At 36.8% G+C, this 18,408-nt stretch overlaps 1 protein-coding gene across 2 annotated transcripts in view; it reads right to left on the bottom strand.

Moving 5' to 3' along the window:
- The window catches only part of LOC122164718 (aminopeptidase O (putative)), a 129,769-nt gene that overhangs the window by 32,042 nt on the left and 79,319 nt on the right, over window positions 1-18,408 (bottom strand). For both annotated transcript variants that reach the window (XM_042826948.1, XM_042826949.1), the window contains exons 8-11: window positions 17,904-18,006; window positions 17,684-17,791; window positions 9,421-9,464; window positions 1,052-1,112 (exon numbers count right to left, since the gene is read on the bottom strand). In XM_042826948.1, the coding sequence (XP_042682882.1) occupies window positions 1,052-1,112; window positions 9,421-9,464; window positions 17,684-17,791; window positions 17,904-18,006 (316 nt within the window). The remainder of the gene's footprint in view (window positions 1-1,051; window positions 1,113-9,420; window positions 9,465-17,683; window positions 17,792-17,903; window positions 18,007-18,408) is intronic.

Genomic DNA, 18,408 nt, shown 5'->3' with positions numbered 1-18,408 from the left:
AAAAAAAAAAAAAAAAAAAAAAAAAAAAAAAAAAAAAAAAGGCATATATGCCTTCGCAGACCCGAATCTATCACAACAGTAAGAAAATATTTTCTGAAAAAAACCCACATAATGAATACATCTTAAGGTGTTTTGTTTCTCATTTACTGCACACCAATTTATACTTCTCTAGAGAGTAAATAAATTCATAAACAGATAACAGAAATGTATTGAGAGCTACTAAGCAGCCTTAACAGTCTTGATTTCAGGTATAAGGTCTCCCCAGATGATTTAATAAAGCACTAATTGAACAAGGTTTTTTATTCTCTGAATGACATCTCCATTTCTTTTAGTACAGTGGAAATCGGTTCCTGCAAGAGTCTGAGAAGTGCTAAAGGCAACAAGAGTAAGAAATCAGAAAGGCTACTGATGAAAGAAATAGAGGAGATTTGAGCATGCTGATTCTCAAAAGAACAGCTATATTTTTGCTGTGTTTTACCTACAAACTCAGTAGATGGGAAATTACGAAACTACTTGCTAGTCATTCTGAAGCTTACAGCATACACTCAAGTAGACAGTGTTCAGTTTTCACACAAATCAAAGTTATTTTCAATTCTTTAGCATACTCCTATCTTCCTTACTTGTGATTTCAGAGCTGATTGTAGAAACAAGTAAGGCATATCCTCAGAGAGACAGTTCTAAGCAAAATTGTACAACACTTTTATTTCGGAGAGCCTGTTTAGTACCTTACAACTACAGTTATGCAACATCAGTTTATCTAAAATACTTAAAGCAGCTGTTCTACAACAAACTGAATTTTCTATTTATTTTCTTGATTAAAACATAGTATTAAAATCAAGGTCTTTCTTCCAGAAATGACTGAACATCAAAATGTATGAGTACTTTGTCCTTTCTCTTGCACCCTTCCAATTAAAGCAAATTTTCTCTTCTTTCTCTTCGTATTAAGATGTAGAGTCATAATCAAAATTGCTTATTTAAAAATAATACATTTTACATACAAAGTGAAATGCAAGTCTCCAGAAAGAACAGAGAACAAATATTTTGAATTTACCTTTGGTATGCCTGAAGTATCAAGCCAATTCTGGGAGATACTTTCAACAGTTAACTCAGACCTTTAAAAAAAAAAAAAAAAAGTTAGAGTATACACACAAAAATAGACGTTTTTCACATTAAATTTAACGATGAAGTAGCTAAGCAAAACCCAGAGTTCCCAGTACTGGATGTAATACAGTAGTAGTACATTATGGATTTTTTAATGAATAATACCATCAGAGGTGATATGAGCAAACTAAAGACAGATCAGATTTTTTGCATGTTTAAACAAAGGATAAATGGCTATGGACAGAGAATATTTAAGATGGCAAACTGCAGTTATGAAACATAAATTATGAATATGTGCTCCCATTTTTCTTTCTTCTACTGAGAAAAAAACACAAACAAACCCAAAAACATGGGATAAGTAAGTTTAGCTGGAGACACTCAAAACCGGTTGTTACAGAAGCAGTCTATAAGTAAATATAAAGTACTAAAGAAGATTAAATAAAAGAACAACTTCCATTATCTTATGGATTTTAAAGGCACCTATAGATTTTAATCCTCAGAGTTACTGAGTAGTTAAATATACTTTAGTTTAAGTTTAATCTCTCCTACATTTTCTTGATATGCTGATAACACTCAACGTGAAGTCTGGAATAGTCTGGAGCTTCAACTAATACAAAAGAAAATAGCTTGTTTTGACCAAGCAATTTGGGACTAAAATAACCACAGGCAAAATTATTTGTACATTCAGAAATAATATTTCCACTTTTGCTTCTGCAAGTAGCTTGTGCTGAATTTACTTCAGCATAGGCTGAAAACTTCCCAACTTACAGGGAAGCAAATTAAATTTAAAAAATTACACTATTCATGCAGTATGCCAATGCTGAAAAATGACACTGAAACAAGCTGTCTATAAATTCTGAGAATAACATGCACAGTCCTGTGCACTGAAATACCTTGGCAAGACTCATTCTAGTATCTGCAGCTACCCTCAAGTGAAGATCCATAACCCACAAAGTACCCAGAAAAGAACATCCATTCTGAAGTTCTAAAGCAGGAAGGTAAGCTTCTCAGCACTGGTTCTAATTTAACTACATGACAAAGAATTCTATTGGTTTTTATTTTCCCCAACTCTGACAAAGTTCTGCTTAAAATTCTGACCCCACAGGAAGTTTATTTATGGACTGTATCCACGACTATGAAAGAATTTGCAATGAATTCATCAATCGTTTTTACTGAATGATTTTAGAACACCTTTGAATATTAACTTCTGCTAACAATCTGCCGCCACTTGGCGACAGATCAATCACAGTTATGTCTGACATGCAACTAGGAAAATTAATGCTAGAGAGCTTATGAAGTCTTGAAAGCAGTCAATCATTATGATGAAACACTCAACAAAATCATAGAATAAAAATTCGTGTGTTTACTGCTCTTAGTAATTATTATAATTATTTTTAATCTTGTCTAATTTACTTTGGACTGACCAAAGATTTAAATTATTGATGGTTAGGATGATTAGCATGGTTAGCAGCAGCACTTTTCCAGACATGGGTTGTATCTTGACTTAGATATTCTTAATTTCCCTGAATTCAAGATGAAAAGTTTCCCCTCCATCTCTCAACAGAACTGTACGTTATATTCCTTTAAGGTAAACTAATAGTTACAATCTCTACTCCACACCATCATGTTGTCAGATCTACCATGCCTACTCCCACTTAGCAATATTCTGAAGGAAGTATCATTAACAGCAGGCCCGCTTAATAGAATAAAATTCTGTCAATTTGAATTAGAGGCAGGAGTATCTGATTAAAATAGAGTCAGCTGTCTATTCATTGAGTAATTGTTCAGCGGTACCTGCAAAAAATAAGCAGTCTGATCACAATAAGCTTGTCCAAAATACACAGGAATTTTGTAACAAAGGCAAAAATGAATCACCAGGTACCTTAAATGTAAAAAAAACTGTGCTTACAAGTGCTGCCCCGTGTCTTTCAGCTACTAAGATATACTTGCATACACAGGACAGAGCATCATACTAAATATTGTAAGAAGCTGCAAATTAAAAAGGAAAGGGTCATTCTATTCATAGTGACAATGCCATTTACATGTGTTTACAGTCTCTATTCTTTTAACAGTTTTCTTCATTTTTTGATCAGTCATATATTATGTTGCTGACTAAGGAGGCTTAATTTGGAAACATAACCAGTCTATTTAGTGATAGTAGTATATTTCAACAGCTCATGCAATTTAGGTCCCAACCTTTCTCTAAGGCTCTTTACAAGTGAGAAATGACATTATAAGTCTGGCTGAGGTGACTTAAAAAGTTCCACAAAAAAGAGTAATTCCCTAAAAGAAAAAGAAATCTCCCTAATTAATAAATCTGAGAAGTCAAAAACATATCCTGTAACACCAGGAAACAGTAGACTGTCACGGTCTGGAAAAATATATATATATAAAAATTTTCTCATACCATGTGATCCAACCACAGCATTCAAGAAAAAGCATTTTTACATTGGTGAGGATTATGAATTTTCAGGAAATTACCATTCTATATGTCTGATCACTACAGAAGTTGATTTTACATAGGTAACTCAACAGAGATGTCATGCTTGTAGTGGGATGGTCTTCTACATTCAAGTGAATTATATCTAGATTTGGTCCATTTTTAATACTACCTTGTTTTTTATGCAAATTTGGAACATTTAAATGCTAGGTCCTTCAGGCATTATTACATTTATCTCCATGCAGTATTCTAAAAATTGGTGTCTAATTAATCTAGTCAGTTGAATTCCTTCCAAAGAGAATGGGAGGGAAAAAAAGATAAGTCCAAACAGTCAGTACACTTTCCCTGGGATAAGACAACTTTTTTTTTTCTTGAGAGCATCTTACTGCAGTGTTACTGCAAAAAGCACACATAGGACAAGCTTAAAATGAGACACCAAAATTTTGTATAGTCAAAGGTAGATCAGGTGAATCATTTAATTTATTCTTTCTCAAGCAGCATAATCAGAAGAACACTTTTTCACTTTTTCTCTCATGAAACCAGCACAGCTTTATGTTCCAAAGCTGTACAAGAGCTAGCAGCTAGGTAAAAATGCTTTTACATACATGCTTAATTTGTTTTACCTAGGGATAAGAAACACAGCTTCACATTGCCAGTTTCTCCACCTCCTTTTAACAGCCTAGGCAAAACTTAAAATGCAAGATTTTCTCAGAAAAAAAATTATCTAGGTTGAGTGAATACACTGTATTTGCTAAGTAGTGACTTTATTTACTATACACTGTTGGTTTTTTTTGAGCCTGTGACAGATGATGGTGACAGCATATTTAAGAAAGGAAAGATATGCAACAGCAGCTGGGAACAATGAGTGAAAAAATGTAAGCAATAATACTGCATCTCCCGAGATCAGTGCAGGGCAGGAGGAGCTCCAGGTGCAGAGCAAAAGCTCCCATCAGCCCAGGAGAGGCCCATGGAGGAGCAGGCTGTCCCCTTGTAGCCTATGGGCACCAACGCAAGGCAGACCTCTACATTCAGCCATGGGGGAGCCCATGTTGCAGCAGTGGGTAAGACCTGAATGAGATACAGCCCATGGAGAGCCCGCAGTAGGAGCTGTGCTCCAGGCTGGAGCTGCAGCCCTGGAGAGCAACCCTCAAAGGGGCAGGAGGGCTAGGGGAGCTGCTGCCCATGGGGACAGTGGTGGAGCAGTGCCTGGAGTGTGGGCCTCACGGTACAGAGTTGTGTTGGATCAGTGTTGGGTGAACTGCCACCTGAGGCAAACCCACCTAGTATCAGTTTGGCAAGAACCTCTTGTGAGAGGGGTCCATGCAGAGTAGCAGCAGAGTGACCATGAAGGAGCAAGAGAGAAAAAGTGTTATGGACTGACTGCAGCTCCCATTCTCTGATTCCCTGCAACCCTTGGAGGGAGGAGGTAGAAGATAGAAGACAGACTAGGCGGCAAGTTTTTAGCTTGCTTTTAGTTTATACTGCTTTGACCTGTTATGAACTGGCAGTTATCTTCCTATTTTGAAATGTTTTGCCCATCATGGTAATTGTTTAGCAATCTTCTTATCCTTATCTCAACCCCTAAAATCTTTTCCCCTTCTGCCTTTGAGGAGTGGGAGTGAAACCTATCAGGATGAAAGCACTACACCAATTTAGAACTTTCTTGATAGCATTTATCAAAAATATCAACTTTCTGTACATATTACTTTTTTATTTTTCCTCATATGTTTTAGTGTTATGGAGACTATTGCGAAGATCTGCTCTGAATGAGTTGAGAGTCAATACTTAACTGAGAAGTCCTTGGAAAGGTTTCTACCAACTTCCAGCCAAACCCAAAAGATACATCATAGACTCATAGAATTGCTTAAGTTGGAAGGGAGCTCAAAGATCATCTAGTTCCAATCTCCTGCCATGAGCAGGGACGCCACTTTCGTCTAGATCATAAACAAATTACTGTTTCAAAACCCACAAAGAAAGGACTCAGAGCCAAGTATTTCTAGAGGCTGCAATTCAGTAAAGCGCCCATTTTCAGAAAGGGCACTTACCATCTTACATAAGATTACATTACATTACATAAGTTATGTTGCATTTCAGCATCTGTAGGACTTAAATCTGTATGTCTGATTTTCTGAATTGCCTTCTGTTTTAGATAGTGTAACGGGCTAAGGGAATCTGAGCTTATAAAATAGTATGGCAATTGCTTTGCACCACTGTTCCCTGCTGTTAGAACACTAGTGCCTCCTTTATCTTATCCCTTGTCAATTGTTTAGATTAGCTAATCAGATGATGAATGATCTAAATTATATACATATAGTATATATATGGCCAGATGCAATGTTTCAGAAAAAGCTCTGTAAAATACTTGCACTGATGATAATTTCAAAGTTAAAGTTATAAAAACTGTCTACATAGCAAGCTTTCATTGCACTGGGCCCCAAGGCACTTCGGAAACTTTAAACATAAACCCACTTAATTCCTCAATCAAGAAAGAGAATCCACATTAAGAAAAAAAAATTTTGTTCAAATAAACAGAGAACATGAAAGAACATAACTTTTTTGTAGGCTGAGAGGGAGGTAAAGGAAGGCAAAAAGTCAACATATCCAGCTGAAAATACTTCAATAACATATTCACTTCGTCTGGATATATGCATTCGTTCACATAAATTATTTTCAAAGTAAGACGTTCCAGCTAGATGATAAAGCAAAGAGTACTGACCAGTTGGTGGCTGTCAAGAACCTAATAGCTTCCTACAGATAAGTTTTTTTTTTTTCCTTTTAAAAAATATTTTTTTTCTTTTGAAGTGGAATCACAAATACTGGGAAAAAAGGTTGGGAGCCTTCCAACTGTTCATCAAAATCAACATATTCATGGTTAGTAGCCTTCAGTGTGAGTATCCAAGAAGGATAGCATGAAAGAAAGAGACATACACCTACGTAGACAAGTGTTTTGAAATTACAGCATTATTTTAGCATTGATTTCTTAATAAACTGAAAGTCTATGTAGATGTCCAAAGAATGTGGTTAGTAGGTCCGAGTTATTAGCAATATGAATAGCAGAAATATAACACAATCCGTTCTTTGACTATTCTGCATTATTAGAACAATAGATTTATTAATCCTCTTATTTTATTGAATCATTGAATCAAATAAAAAAAATCACCACAGAACTAGCACAAAAAAGATTTGCACTCATAAAGAGCACAAACAGCTGCAACTCTGATTTATCTGAGGTTGACAAATCTCACTCTGTACTACAGGACCTTAAAAACACTGAGTTTCTGCATGGTTTACATGCTGGGCAGATGTGAAAAGGAAATGTGAAAATGTAAAAATCAGTTTACATTAAGGAATATAGATTTAAGCCTTAAGAAGAGCAGAATCACAGAAAGTTTTGATCAAAAGTTAGTGGACCACTATACAAAGACATGTAAGAGTAGTTTTGTTGTTGTTTGGCTTGTTTCTTAAAAAAAAAAAAAAAAAACTGCAATGAAGTCTCAAATTCCTCAAATATGAGAAAATAAGATATCCCAGTTACAAATGAGTAGTATTACAGATTTCTTAGTAGTTACAAGTCAATAGAGAGCTACAGCCAGAGCATATAATATTTTAAAAGGCTTTGAAACAATAACAGATAATGTCTATAGGCAAGTCTCCTTCTTGTCATTAGCCCCTTACAGAGAGAAATTGACCTCAGGTGCAAACTAGTTGATTCTAGGCCTGTTGGTCAGAACCCAGCTGCAGTGCAGAAACAGAAGGATCTGTCTCTGAGAATGGATTCCTGTAGCTAGCAAAACTGAGTCAGAGTAGGAAGGAAGTATCTAGGTATGTAGTCCTCCTACTCTATGTATGGAAGACAGCAAAATCAGGGACTGCATCTCCAGATGTCTGTATTTTGGAGCTGTTCATCATTGGGAATGTACTAAAAAAAGCTCTTGTAACTAAAACCTGGTGTACTTATGTTTGGCAAAAGAGAAAAACTTACAGTCTGCTGCATCAAAAAGCAGAACAGTAATGTACCATTACTCCATTACTACTACTACTACTACTACCAAGTAATAATTACAGAAAATTTCCACACTTTAGTGCAATTGCTTTCTTCCAGTTCTAATGCTACTCTCATTATGGAAGTCTCCCAATGAGCCAAACTCTTCTCTTAGCAACGCTAAGTGTGCCTCTTTTGCCATAGCTGACTTAGGCCTTGGCTTCATTCCATACTAGTAATTTATTTCAAGGCAATATTAGAATGCTTAATATTTTTCAAGGAAGAAGTGTTTAGGTTTAATGTTAAAATTTTACTTGGTAGAATTGGATAAGAATGAGCAATTTTATGTGCTACAAAGAGTTCGAATTGTTGCTCTGCACTTCGTGTGTACTCTATTTCTGTGGTTGAACCTTTATGCAAAAAAAATCCACTTATCAACAGATAGTGTTGATAACAGATACTCTGTTTTTACCTTTTTGCCCTTCACTTTTCCTTCAGGCTGTTTTTGTTTACTACCAACAGCATGCATTCAACAATGAAAAAAAAAATCTTTGTAGCAGACAAGAAATAAATGCCTCCTCTCTATTCACGTGTTCTGTTACTCCAGGCACTGCTGTTGATATCTACATTCAGGGTGATTTTGAGAGTACATAAGTTCAGATAAACTATATGTCTGGCTGTAAAATTAATTTCCATAGATCTGAAATTTTCTATGTATTATTCTGGAGAGTGATGCAAAACAAATACTTCCATACTTCCTTTGCATTGGTCTTACTAAATGTTTACATGTATCTTGGCTGAAAATTGGCTGCTTATTCAAATAACACTTTACATTGGGCAATGGAAAAACATGTGAGAAAAGGAAAGTGAAGTTTCTTTTAGCAAATCAAAGTATAATCAAATCACTAGATAATTCACTTCCTCATATTCTGTATATTCTCCACTTAATGTTCCTGATTTCTGTGGTGCTGGGAATCCCTATCCAATGATACAAACCACACAGCATTCCAAGGTAAATCTTTGGAAAGCGTAACACCACTCATGGTGGCACAAACCAATATATCAATTATAAGTATCTTCCCTGTCTCTCACTCCCTAGAACAGAAGCCTTTCACTAAAAATCTCAGAGCATTTCGCTTTATACTTCCTTTTTTTTTTTTTTTTTTTCAGGAAAAATCTAAACTCGATAAAGACTTTCAGAATCATGCTTCCGAAAAATGTGTTTTTTCCAGTAGATGTGCTATTTTTTAAAATATGCCACAGTTCACTGCAGAAGAATCTGTATTTGTAGTACAGTCCACAGTAATACAGAACTAACCAACAAATAAGCAGCGACAGATTCAAGTTTCTGTTAAAGACATGCTGTGTCATGTTCAGCCAGTCACACAGAGGATTTCAAAGGACATGAGAGATGCTTAACACTGGATTTCTGTAAGTGTTTTTCATCTTTCCCTCATTTGGCACACTTTGTGACAAGGAGAGGATACTACCATAGTACTGCTTGCGTAAAAACCTTCTCTGCTCTCCTAGATCCAGGGCAAAGCTCTTCTTCTTGCTCTCAGGCTTCATGTGCCAAAAGCAGCACAGGCAGGAGGATCACAGATTAAGCTGAGTAGCTGTGCCTAGCACTTCAGGTCACACAGTGAACACAAAACCTTTTTTTTGGTTGCCTTAACATTAGAGACACAGCTTGAGGAGGAGCATGAAATAGCAATATCACAAGTCTTATATTTTTGCTTCTACGTGTGAATGAGAATTTATAGAGATAGATGCATATGCTTGAATGCAACATACAGAAAACAATAAGTGAAATACTATTTCTGGCTAGCATTGCTGAAAATTAAATCTGACTCCACTATTAGAATTCTATGACTTTACTAGCCTCGTTCTCACTTACTCTTTTTGTTCAGGTATGTCTTCCAACAGCGTAGAAAGAAAATCCTGGAAAACAAACAAAACACCACAAATAGTGTGTTTATGAAGAGATAACTATGTGTCTGCATTGCTAAAAAGCAACAGATTTTTAAAGACTGCATATAATAAACGATAAGAACAAAGTTTACATATCTGCCCTGGTGCTATACTGCCCAATTATTTATACAACAAGCATTATGTTTGTCAGTTTTTCAACCCATTCAAGGAAAAAGTGTCAATATTGAAAGAAAATGGACTTGAAAAGCTTGTTGACTATTTCAACATAATCCTTTTTAATTTCTCTATAAGAATACACAAACTATAGCTGTTAAAAGCTGGAGATTCATATACTCAGAGGGTCATAAACATCAGAGTCAGGGGTATTCTTCACATTCTCTTCATTGTTCTTGTGCTATCACGTTATCATTGATGTATAATTATTTATGAAAATATCATTAATTATATGAACATATTTTAATGTTGGCTGTTTTTTTTTCATTCCTCTACGCACCCAATTGATCAGAAGGCCACACCTACCCTGACAAAATTCTCAGTCTTGCTGTGAATCACACCATGGAGTAAATTCTTCAAAGAGAAGGAAGACAGAATTTCTTTCATGGATTAAGAAGGAAAGTGCTATGACAGTGGAACAACATTACTATCATCCTCACTTATAACAGCATGATAAGACCTCTTTATAGAAAGTTCCACTTGACATTACTGAATGGCTCTCTGACACCCCATGCTATCCACAACCTAGCATTATTAAAGACAGTCACTCTTCATCGGTCAAAATACCCACAAAGCATAGGAATCCTTCTTCACACTTGCTAAAAATTTGGACTCATCTCTTCTGTCTTATCTTAATTGTTTGTATTTCAATGCTCCAAAACAGAATAGGAAAACAAAGTACTTCATACTTCATATCTACATGTCTTCATGTCTTTTAACGTTTGCTGGTTATTAATTCTGCCTGACATACCACCATCATAGGACTGACTTTTCAGTTGCTTATAATTTTACCAAACATTAAATATCAGGAGTGACTTTTCAACCTCAGGCTATTTTTGCCTTCCTTTCCAAGTAAAATGGTTCAGAGCAGTTAAATCGCAAATCTGGGAGATTAAGATTTAATGCCATTTTTTTAAGAGACTCTAGTGACCTTAAACTTTGAAGCAAAGACTTGTGGATGGATGGCTGAGTCAAATAACAAAACAAAATACAACTTGCACTTTTTTTCTGACAAGAAATTCAGTGAAGTCAGAAAGAAAACACAAGTTAGCAATCATGTCACCACAGTGCATTATTGTTAACAAATTGGCTTATTAATATATATTTTAAATCATATTGCATTATTTTATAATTTTGAATGATCTGTTATTATTAATAATATTAGTAGTAGTAGCACTAAATAATCTCAATTCCCTATGTGCTCCTATTGCTCCTCTGTGGCTGGAAACTCAGAGGCTAAAAAACAGCTTTTCCTTATAGACAGAAAATGTTACTCTGAAGTTTGTGAAATGAATAATGAATATTAAAGGAAAAAAATCTTTTTTTATCAAAAACTCAAATCTAGATATTATTAGTGATATTATACTTCATGATAAAAAAATAATTTCAGTTCAACTCTCTAATTAAATATACATAAATAAAGTTGTATAAAAGCAATAACTCAAGATGGTATATCTAAAGGGATGTTCAGTTAGTAACAAATGCTTTTTTGCTCCAGATGCATTTACATCTAATTCTTTATGGAAACTACTGACTCAAACTATCTCAATCAATTATACAACTTTAAAATTACTTTAAAAATTGGCAAACATTATTTTGTCCCTTTTGGGGGTGAAAATAAATAATAAGCACTCTTCTTAGGATGCAGGTGGAAGACTGGATGCCTGAAAAGCCAACTGTGTGGGATGTGGCAAAAGAAGGATGGCCAGCATGACAAGGAAGGTGATTGTCTCCCTCTGCTCTACTCTTGTGAGGCTCCGCACGGAGTGCTGCAACAAGGCCTTGGGCCCCAAGTGCAATGAAGACATGGAACTAGTAGAGCTGGCCTGATGATCAGAGGGCTAGAACACTTCTCCTATGAAGAAAAGTTGAGGGTGCTGGGCTTATTTAGCTTGGGGAAGGCTCTGGGAGACCTCACTGTGGCATTCCAATACTTAGAGGGAGCTTATAAACAGAAAGCAGACTGACTTTTTACACAGACAGATAGTGATAGGACAAGTGGAAATGATTTTAAACTAAAAGAGGGGAGATTTATCGGGAGGCTGGTAATAAGCGGTCCACCCCAGGAGACTGTCTTAGGAGTGGTGCTCTTTAACATCTTTATCAATGACATCAATGAGGGAATTGAGTGCATCCTCAGCAAGTTTGGTGATGGCACCAAGCTGAGTGGTATGGTTGACACAGTGGAAGAAAGGGATGCCATTTAGACCTCAATAACTCGAAAGGTGGACCTGGGTGAATCTAATCAGGTTCAACACAGCAAAGTGCAAAGTTTTGCACTTGGGCCAGACAAACCCCAGGCATCCTTACAGACTGGAAGGAGTGGTCCTTGAGAGCAGCCCTGCAGAGAAGGACCTGGGGGTCCTGGTTGATGAAAAACTTAACATGAGTCAGCAGTGCGCTCTAGCAGCTCGAAAAGTAAATAGTATCCTGGGCTCCATCAGAAGAGGGGTGGCCAGCAGGGACAGGGAGGTGATTGTCTCTCCACCATGCCCTCGTGAGGCCCCATCTGGAGTACAGCATCCAGGTCTGGGGCCCCCAGTACAAGAAAGATGCAGCTGTTAGAGAGTGTCCAGTGGAGGGGCTCCTGATCAGAGGACTGGAGCACCTCCCCAACAAAGACAGGCTGAGGGAGCTGGGCTTGTTCAGCCCGGAGAACAGAAGGCTGCGGGGTGACCTCAGTGCAGCCTTCCCGTACTTAAATGGAGCCTACAAGCAGGAGGGGAGTCAACTCTTCACAAGGGTAGATAATGGCAGGACAAGAGGAAATGGTTTTAAGTTGAGGAAGAGAAGACTTAGGTTGGATATTGAGGGAAGTTCTTTACCAAGACAGTGGTGAGGTGCTGGAACAGGCTGCCCCAAGTAGGCCTTGGATGTCCCGTCCCTGAAGGTGTTCAAGGCCAGGTTGGATGTGGCCCTAGGCAGCATGGTCTAGTATTAGAGATGGAGGTTGGTGACCCTGCATGCAGCAGGGGGGGTTGGAGCTTCATGACCCTTCAGGTCCCTTCCAACCCAAGCCATTCTATGATTCTATGATTTAGATTAGATGTCAGAGCGTGTTGAGGTACTGTCACAAGCTGCCCAGAGAAGTTGTGTATGTCCCATTCCTGGAGACAGTCAAGGACAGGTTGAATGGGGCCCTTGGCAGCCTGATCTAACGGGCAGCAACCTTGTCCACAGCAGGGGTTTGGAACTCGTATATGCGCACAGTTTAAATATAATCAATGAAAAGTCAAAATATCTAAGTTTGAAAAACAATTCTATTTGTTTGAACTTTAACAAATAAAAGAAGTTGAATAGAAAGAAAAGCATATGGTATGGCAAACAGAGTGCCAACCACTGAACAATTAATGGAGAACAAAATACCGAACAGCTGCTTTACATCTGATTAGCACCTATTTTACATAATCTTTGGGAAGATCTTTTGGAAAGATCTTTGGGAAAAAAAATATAAATGAAAGAATTGTGATCATGTAATAGTTAAAGAATGTCCCACATTGCATACATGTAAGGAAAGCCAGCAAAGGTTCTTGCTACACAGCTAAAATATTTCAACGAAATAAGTAGGAATATGTTTACAGAATCACAGACTCATAGAATGGTTTGAGTTGGAAGAGACCTTCAAGACTGTTTCAAACACCTCTGCCACTGCGTAGGACATCTTTGTCTAGATCATACTGCCCATAGCCTCACACAAATTGGTCTTGAACAGTTCCAGGCATGGAGCATGCACAGTTTCCCTTTGCAACCTGTTTTAATGTCTCATCAGAGTTGTCACAAAGAACGTCTAATCAAACTTTACCCTCTTTCAGCTTAAAGTCCTTGCCCCTTGTCCTATCACTGCATTCCCTGACAAAGAGTCCCCCTCCAGCTTCCTGTACGTTTCTAAGTACAGGAAGACTGCAATGAGGCCTACCTAGAGCTTTCTCTTCTCCAGATGGAACAATCCCAGTTATCAGCTTTTCTAAACAGAATAGGTACTCCAGTCAATTGAAAGAGGAAACTAATTCAATATGAGTAAAAATGGCCCATCTATTTTATTTTACAAGCACACGAGAGTAAAGAAAGCAAAGACCCTTGTCCTATAGGCTGCTGTGGCTGGGACAGTGTCAGAATCCACACCACACTCCATGGATTTCAACAGCTGTTTACTAAAGCTCACAAGTCAAGCATGGAACAGCTGAGGCCAAACTGCAATTATATAAGTTTAAATAAAAATAAGTATTAGGAAAAGATTCTAGATGATGAAACATCAAAATACATACAGACTGCATTCTTAAGCTTCCAATTCTAGGTGAAACAGTTCTAAAAACAGACAGTTGAATGACTGTGAATGACTGTGAATGAATGTGTGCACAGACCAACTTTTGGTGTGAAAAAGATAATCGCATGCACATACATAAAAAGGTATGCAGGAAAATGTTGATGTAGACATGCACACTAAGCTTGGATTCATACATCTGCCTTTAAAACTTCCAAGTATAGCATAAAATATTATTTTTTGAAGCGCTGTCTTCTTATTTGTCATTTTACATGAGCAAACTGTAGCTCTGTCAGATGATTGAACACTACAAACCTTTGGTTATTATTGTAACAGAAGTACATAAAAATGAAAGGCTGCAAACAGTTCAGTTTCCAATGTGTTCTTATTTCAATATCAAACTGAACAACTTTAAATGCATTACGAGTATCAGCAACTTGCACTCCTGGATATTTATTCATAGTCAGTAACACTCTATCCATTATTTAAAAAATTCATTCAATGCAGTATTAAGTGAAAGAAAAATGGAAGACTTTCTTAAAATCCTTCTTGGAGATGCCTGACTTGTCTGTTCACGACTCAACTAAAACAAACAAAAACTACTATTAAAAACATACTGAGCATGCAATCAAAATGAGGGAAAAAAAGCACTGATTAATGTTTCACATCTGAAGTCATTTCCTTGCACCTGCAGCTCTCATCTACGAAAAGTACTACAAAAACCACTGAAAACAAGACTGGTATTCAGAACGTGGACAATTATTTTCACTACTTTTACTTTACCCCTTCCCCACAATTCCTAAAGCTGAAAACTTCTACAGTTATTTTGGACAAGCTGGAAGTACAACATTATGACATTTAAACTTACCATTCATACCTCAATTTATTTTAAATCTTTTATTCATTTAAACCTGGACAGCACATTTGCTCAGGCAGGATCCTGAATAATAAACTTTATACTAACTTGACTTCATTACTCCTGCATTTTCAGTTCCTGCTGTGATTATTTATCTACCAATACCAACATAAATACAGTCTTTAAGATTTCTTACAGAGAAAGAAAACACATTTACGGTTGGATATAGTCCTATTTGCTTTGCACTTGCTAACATACTGATCAAACAACGGGTTCATGCTAAAATTCAGCCTTGCCCTTAATTTACAACTATACACCTGCCTAAACAGGATTAACTCTTCCCATCAACCCAGTAGGAACTCGATTTACGCTGGTATGAAACAAGGTAAAAGTACGAAAAGCATCGCCTCTTTATACCTGATTCTCAAGCAAAGCCATTTAGGAATGTTCAAGACATCCAGCTCTTGCTAAAAATATTTACTGTATATAACCAGAGTACTTCAATAGTATAGTACACAGTAAATCAAGATCCACCAAATCAAATATCTTCAAATAAGCACCTGTTTTTGATCTACATTAAGCACATAGCTATGTACATACTCAAATAAAAAGCAGCCCAAGAAAACTAAAATAAAAGCATCACTTACTCTTGCTTGACTAATTAAAAAACATTAAACAGGTTTTTATCCAATTGCTCAAAGCAATGGTTTTTCTGTGCAGAAACAGCATATGAGACTAGAGTAAGATAAGCAGTAAACTGATGTTTCATAGCAAAGTGCTGGGCAGAATAAGAAATCTCTAGGTACAATAACTAGTAGCATAATGTGCTAGAACATCTTGCAGCATTTGAACACTGCAGACACAGCTCATCTCATGTCAAGAAGGAAAGTGATCTAGTAGCAACTAGAGCCCTTTTTCTCACCAAAATTCCTGCATCTGACTATAATCAGATTAAAACACTAAGCTACTTCAGGCCTTTAGTACTTTCATGATTTCTGTAATTTTCAGAACATCTCAAGTTGTGTAATTCTGGAGCTCACATTTATGATTTTGGACACAATCATAGGGACAAAGCTTGTATAGTCACTGGTGTTTTCCACTCTATGCTAAATACAACTGCTCAGGGTCTAAGTAACACAGTACAGGAAACAGTTGTAGCAGTGGAAAAATTAACTGCCTCAGCACCCCAAATATTCCTCTACAGGGCAGAATTGCTGCAGTTGAGCAATTAAACTTAAATATTGTGTGACTTGACATAAAAAAGAATCTGCAGGCCACTGAGTTATTTTTAAAGATACAGAGACAGATGGCCCGTTCAGTGTGAGAACCAAAATACCAGGCGCACTGAGCAAAGAATCACTGCCGTGGAAGAAAGAGGAATGTGTTGGACTCCATTCCCTCAAGAGCAGAGACCACATATTCTGTGTTGCAAGGAGAACACATAGATTTATCAATGATTTATCTATGATATCCATGATATTCACTGTCCTGAATCCTCTTTAAGATTTAAACTGTCACACCACAAAACACAGTCTTCAACAAAGAAACTAATTTCAGAAATTCACTCATGCCCCTTCTCTCTTTTCCTGCTCTTCACTCTCATCACATTGCTCTCCTATTTGTCATGTCATGGCTTTTGTTCCAGGACTGTTTTTAACAATGATGACTTCAGTGAACTAGTTCATACACTTCCACAAATAACTATGTTTGCAACATTACAGATGCAAAAAGATGCTGTGAATGTTTCATCACTAGTGAAATGTTCCTTAGAACTTTGGGCTTAGAGAGTTATGTCTTTCCTTTTTCAAAGCAATAGACCTGAGAAGACTATTTTTTCTTTTAGTGATATAGGTAGAGGTTACAGGACCTTTTCAGAAAGATCTGGGGGAAGTCAATTTCTATCTATAACTGCAGTTGGGTTTTCTACCTAAGAGATGCTACAGTATTCTGTGGTGTGACTTACTCAATCTTTCTGTCTGAAGCCATTCTACTTTACATGGCATAATTGTATAATATTTATGTCAAGTATGAAAGAAGCTAAGTCTGTAGTGCAAGTGATTCATATGTGTAGTGGATTTTGGAAGGGCAAATTCTGATTCTTAATTCAGCGCTATTTTTCAAAAGCCTAGCCTTTACCAATCCAAGAAGAAATAATTTTCTATGAGAATATCTGCTCTTGGCTGCCACTGCAACAGTGCATCTTAAAATATCCTTTGTGGTTAATACTTCAGCAACAGAAAGAGGCAAGAAATTGTTTTAGACAGCATGAGAGTATGGAGCATGATAAGAAAACCTTTAAAGGTGATGTGATAAGACTGTAATAAATGTGTGTGCAATGTCATACTGTGACAGTGACACTGACAGTGGGGAGGAGGCAGTTCTCATAAGAAAGACTGAAATGAAAAGAACCAAACAAAGCAACACAATCAGAGGAAGGAATAAAGGAAGAATGTAACACGCATACACCGTTTCTACTTATAGAGTTACATTCCTACTCTGTGTTTCTTCTTTCTCAAGAAAAGAGAGTTATCCAGGAAGATACTGATTACAACTAAAATCCAGAAATTAAAAGAATACAATACAAGAGACAATTACAGGACAGTAAATGACCTGTATTTGAGAACATCAGAAGCTATGAACACGATCTTTCCAAGTATCAAGCTGACAGCCTAAAACAAATTTAATCCATTGCTTACATTATTTGATACATACAAGGAATCAGATTCAAGTATCACAGTGAAAAATGGTATTGCCTCCTAACAGTCATATCACCAATACCACTAAGCTACAATTGCCGTTCATTTTCCACCACAACCAGAAGTAGTCATTTAGATAGCCAAACAGAAAGTTGATGTCCTTTGTGTTTCAAAATGTGAGTAACAATCCTGAACACTGTACCTGAGAAAGAACAAGCTGTCCGTGGAATTTATGGATGAATTTTCGTAAAGATGCAAGGTATGAAGCCTCTCCTAATGTACTTGCCAGAGACCGCAAAAGAAAATAACCCTGCAAGAAATTAAGCAAAAAACAAATAGGATGCTATGAATACACTGATATCTAGAAGAAAGAAGTCTTTGTAGTAAACCAATGTCAATAAAAATCAGCTTACAAAACTCACCTTTAAATAATGAACTTGCATGAATACTTTTTCTGCTTTAAGACCATGTTTGACAAAAGATGCTCCAGATTCACTCACTTCTCCCGTACTCTCCTTGTGAGGCCTAAAATGGTAAGAGACTAGTGAAGTCTTGGATAAGTAAGAAATAGCTCATGTATTACATCTTCTCATAGTTGAACCACTGTACACGTCCTAGTAACTTAAAAACTTCAGCTGGGATAGAAAAGAAAGCCATTACCAAGTTAGTGCACTATCTTTACTGACAGGTTGACATTATGTTACATGCCATCCTACAATGCACAGACACATTATGAAGAAACAAAACAGAAAACAGACATTTTAAGCAAAAGGGAAGAGAAGGATAATGCAGTCATTATATTCAACTACAGATTCTCTTCTTACACCTGAGTGCTGGCTTAACAGCTTACACAGTTATATTTACAAGAATAAATTCTTTCATTCATATGTAATACATTGCAGAAAAAAATACTTTTTTGGCTTTCAT

The sequence above is a fragment of the Centrocercus urophasianus genome, unplaced genomic scaffold, assembly GCF_019232065.1.
Source record: "Centrocercus urophasianus isolate 14NV4802_14NV808 unplaced genomic scaffold, USGS_Curo_1.0 seq_27, whole genome shotgun sequence".
Lineage (NCBI taxonomy): Eukaryota > Metazoa > Chordata > Aves > Galliformes > Phasianidae > Centrocercus > Centrocercus urophasianus.
The sequence above is the reverse complement of the archived record's forward strand: the minus strand, read 5'-3'. Positions and strand labels throughout refer to the sequence as shown.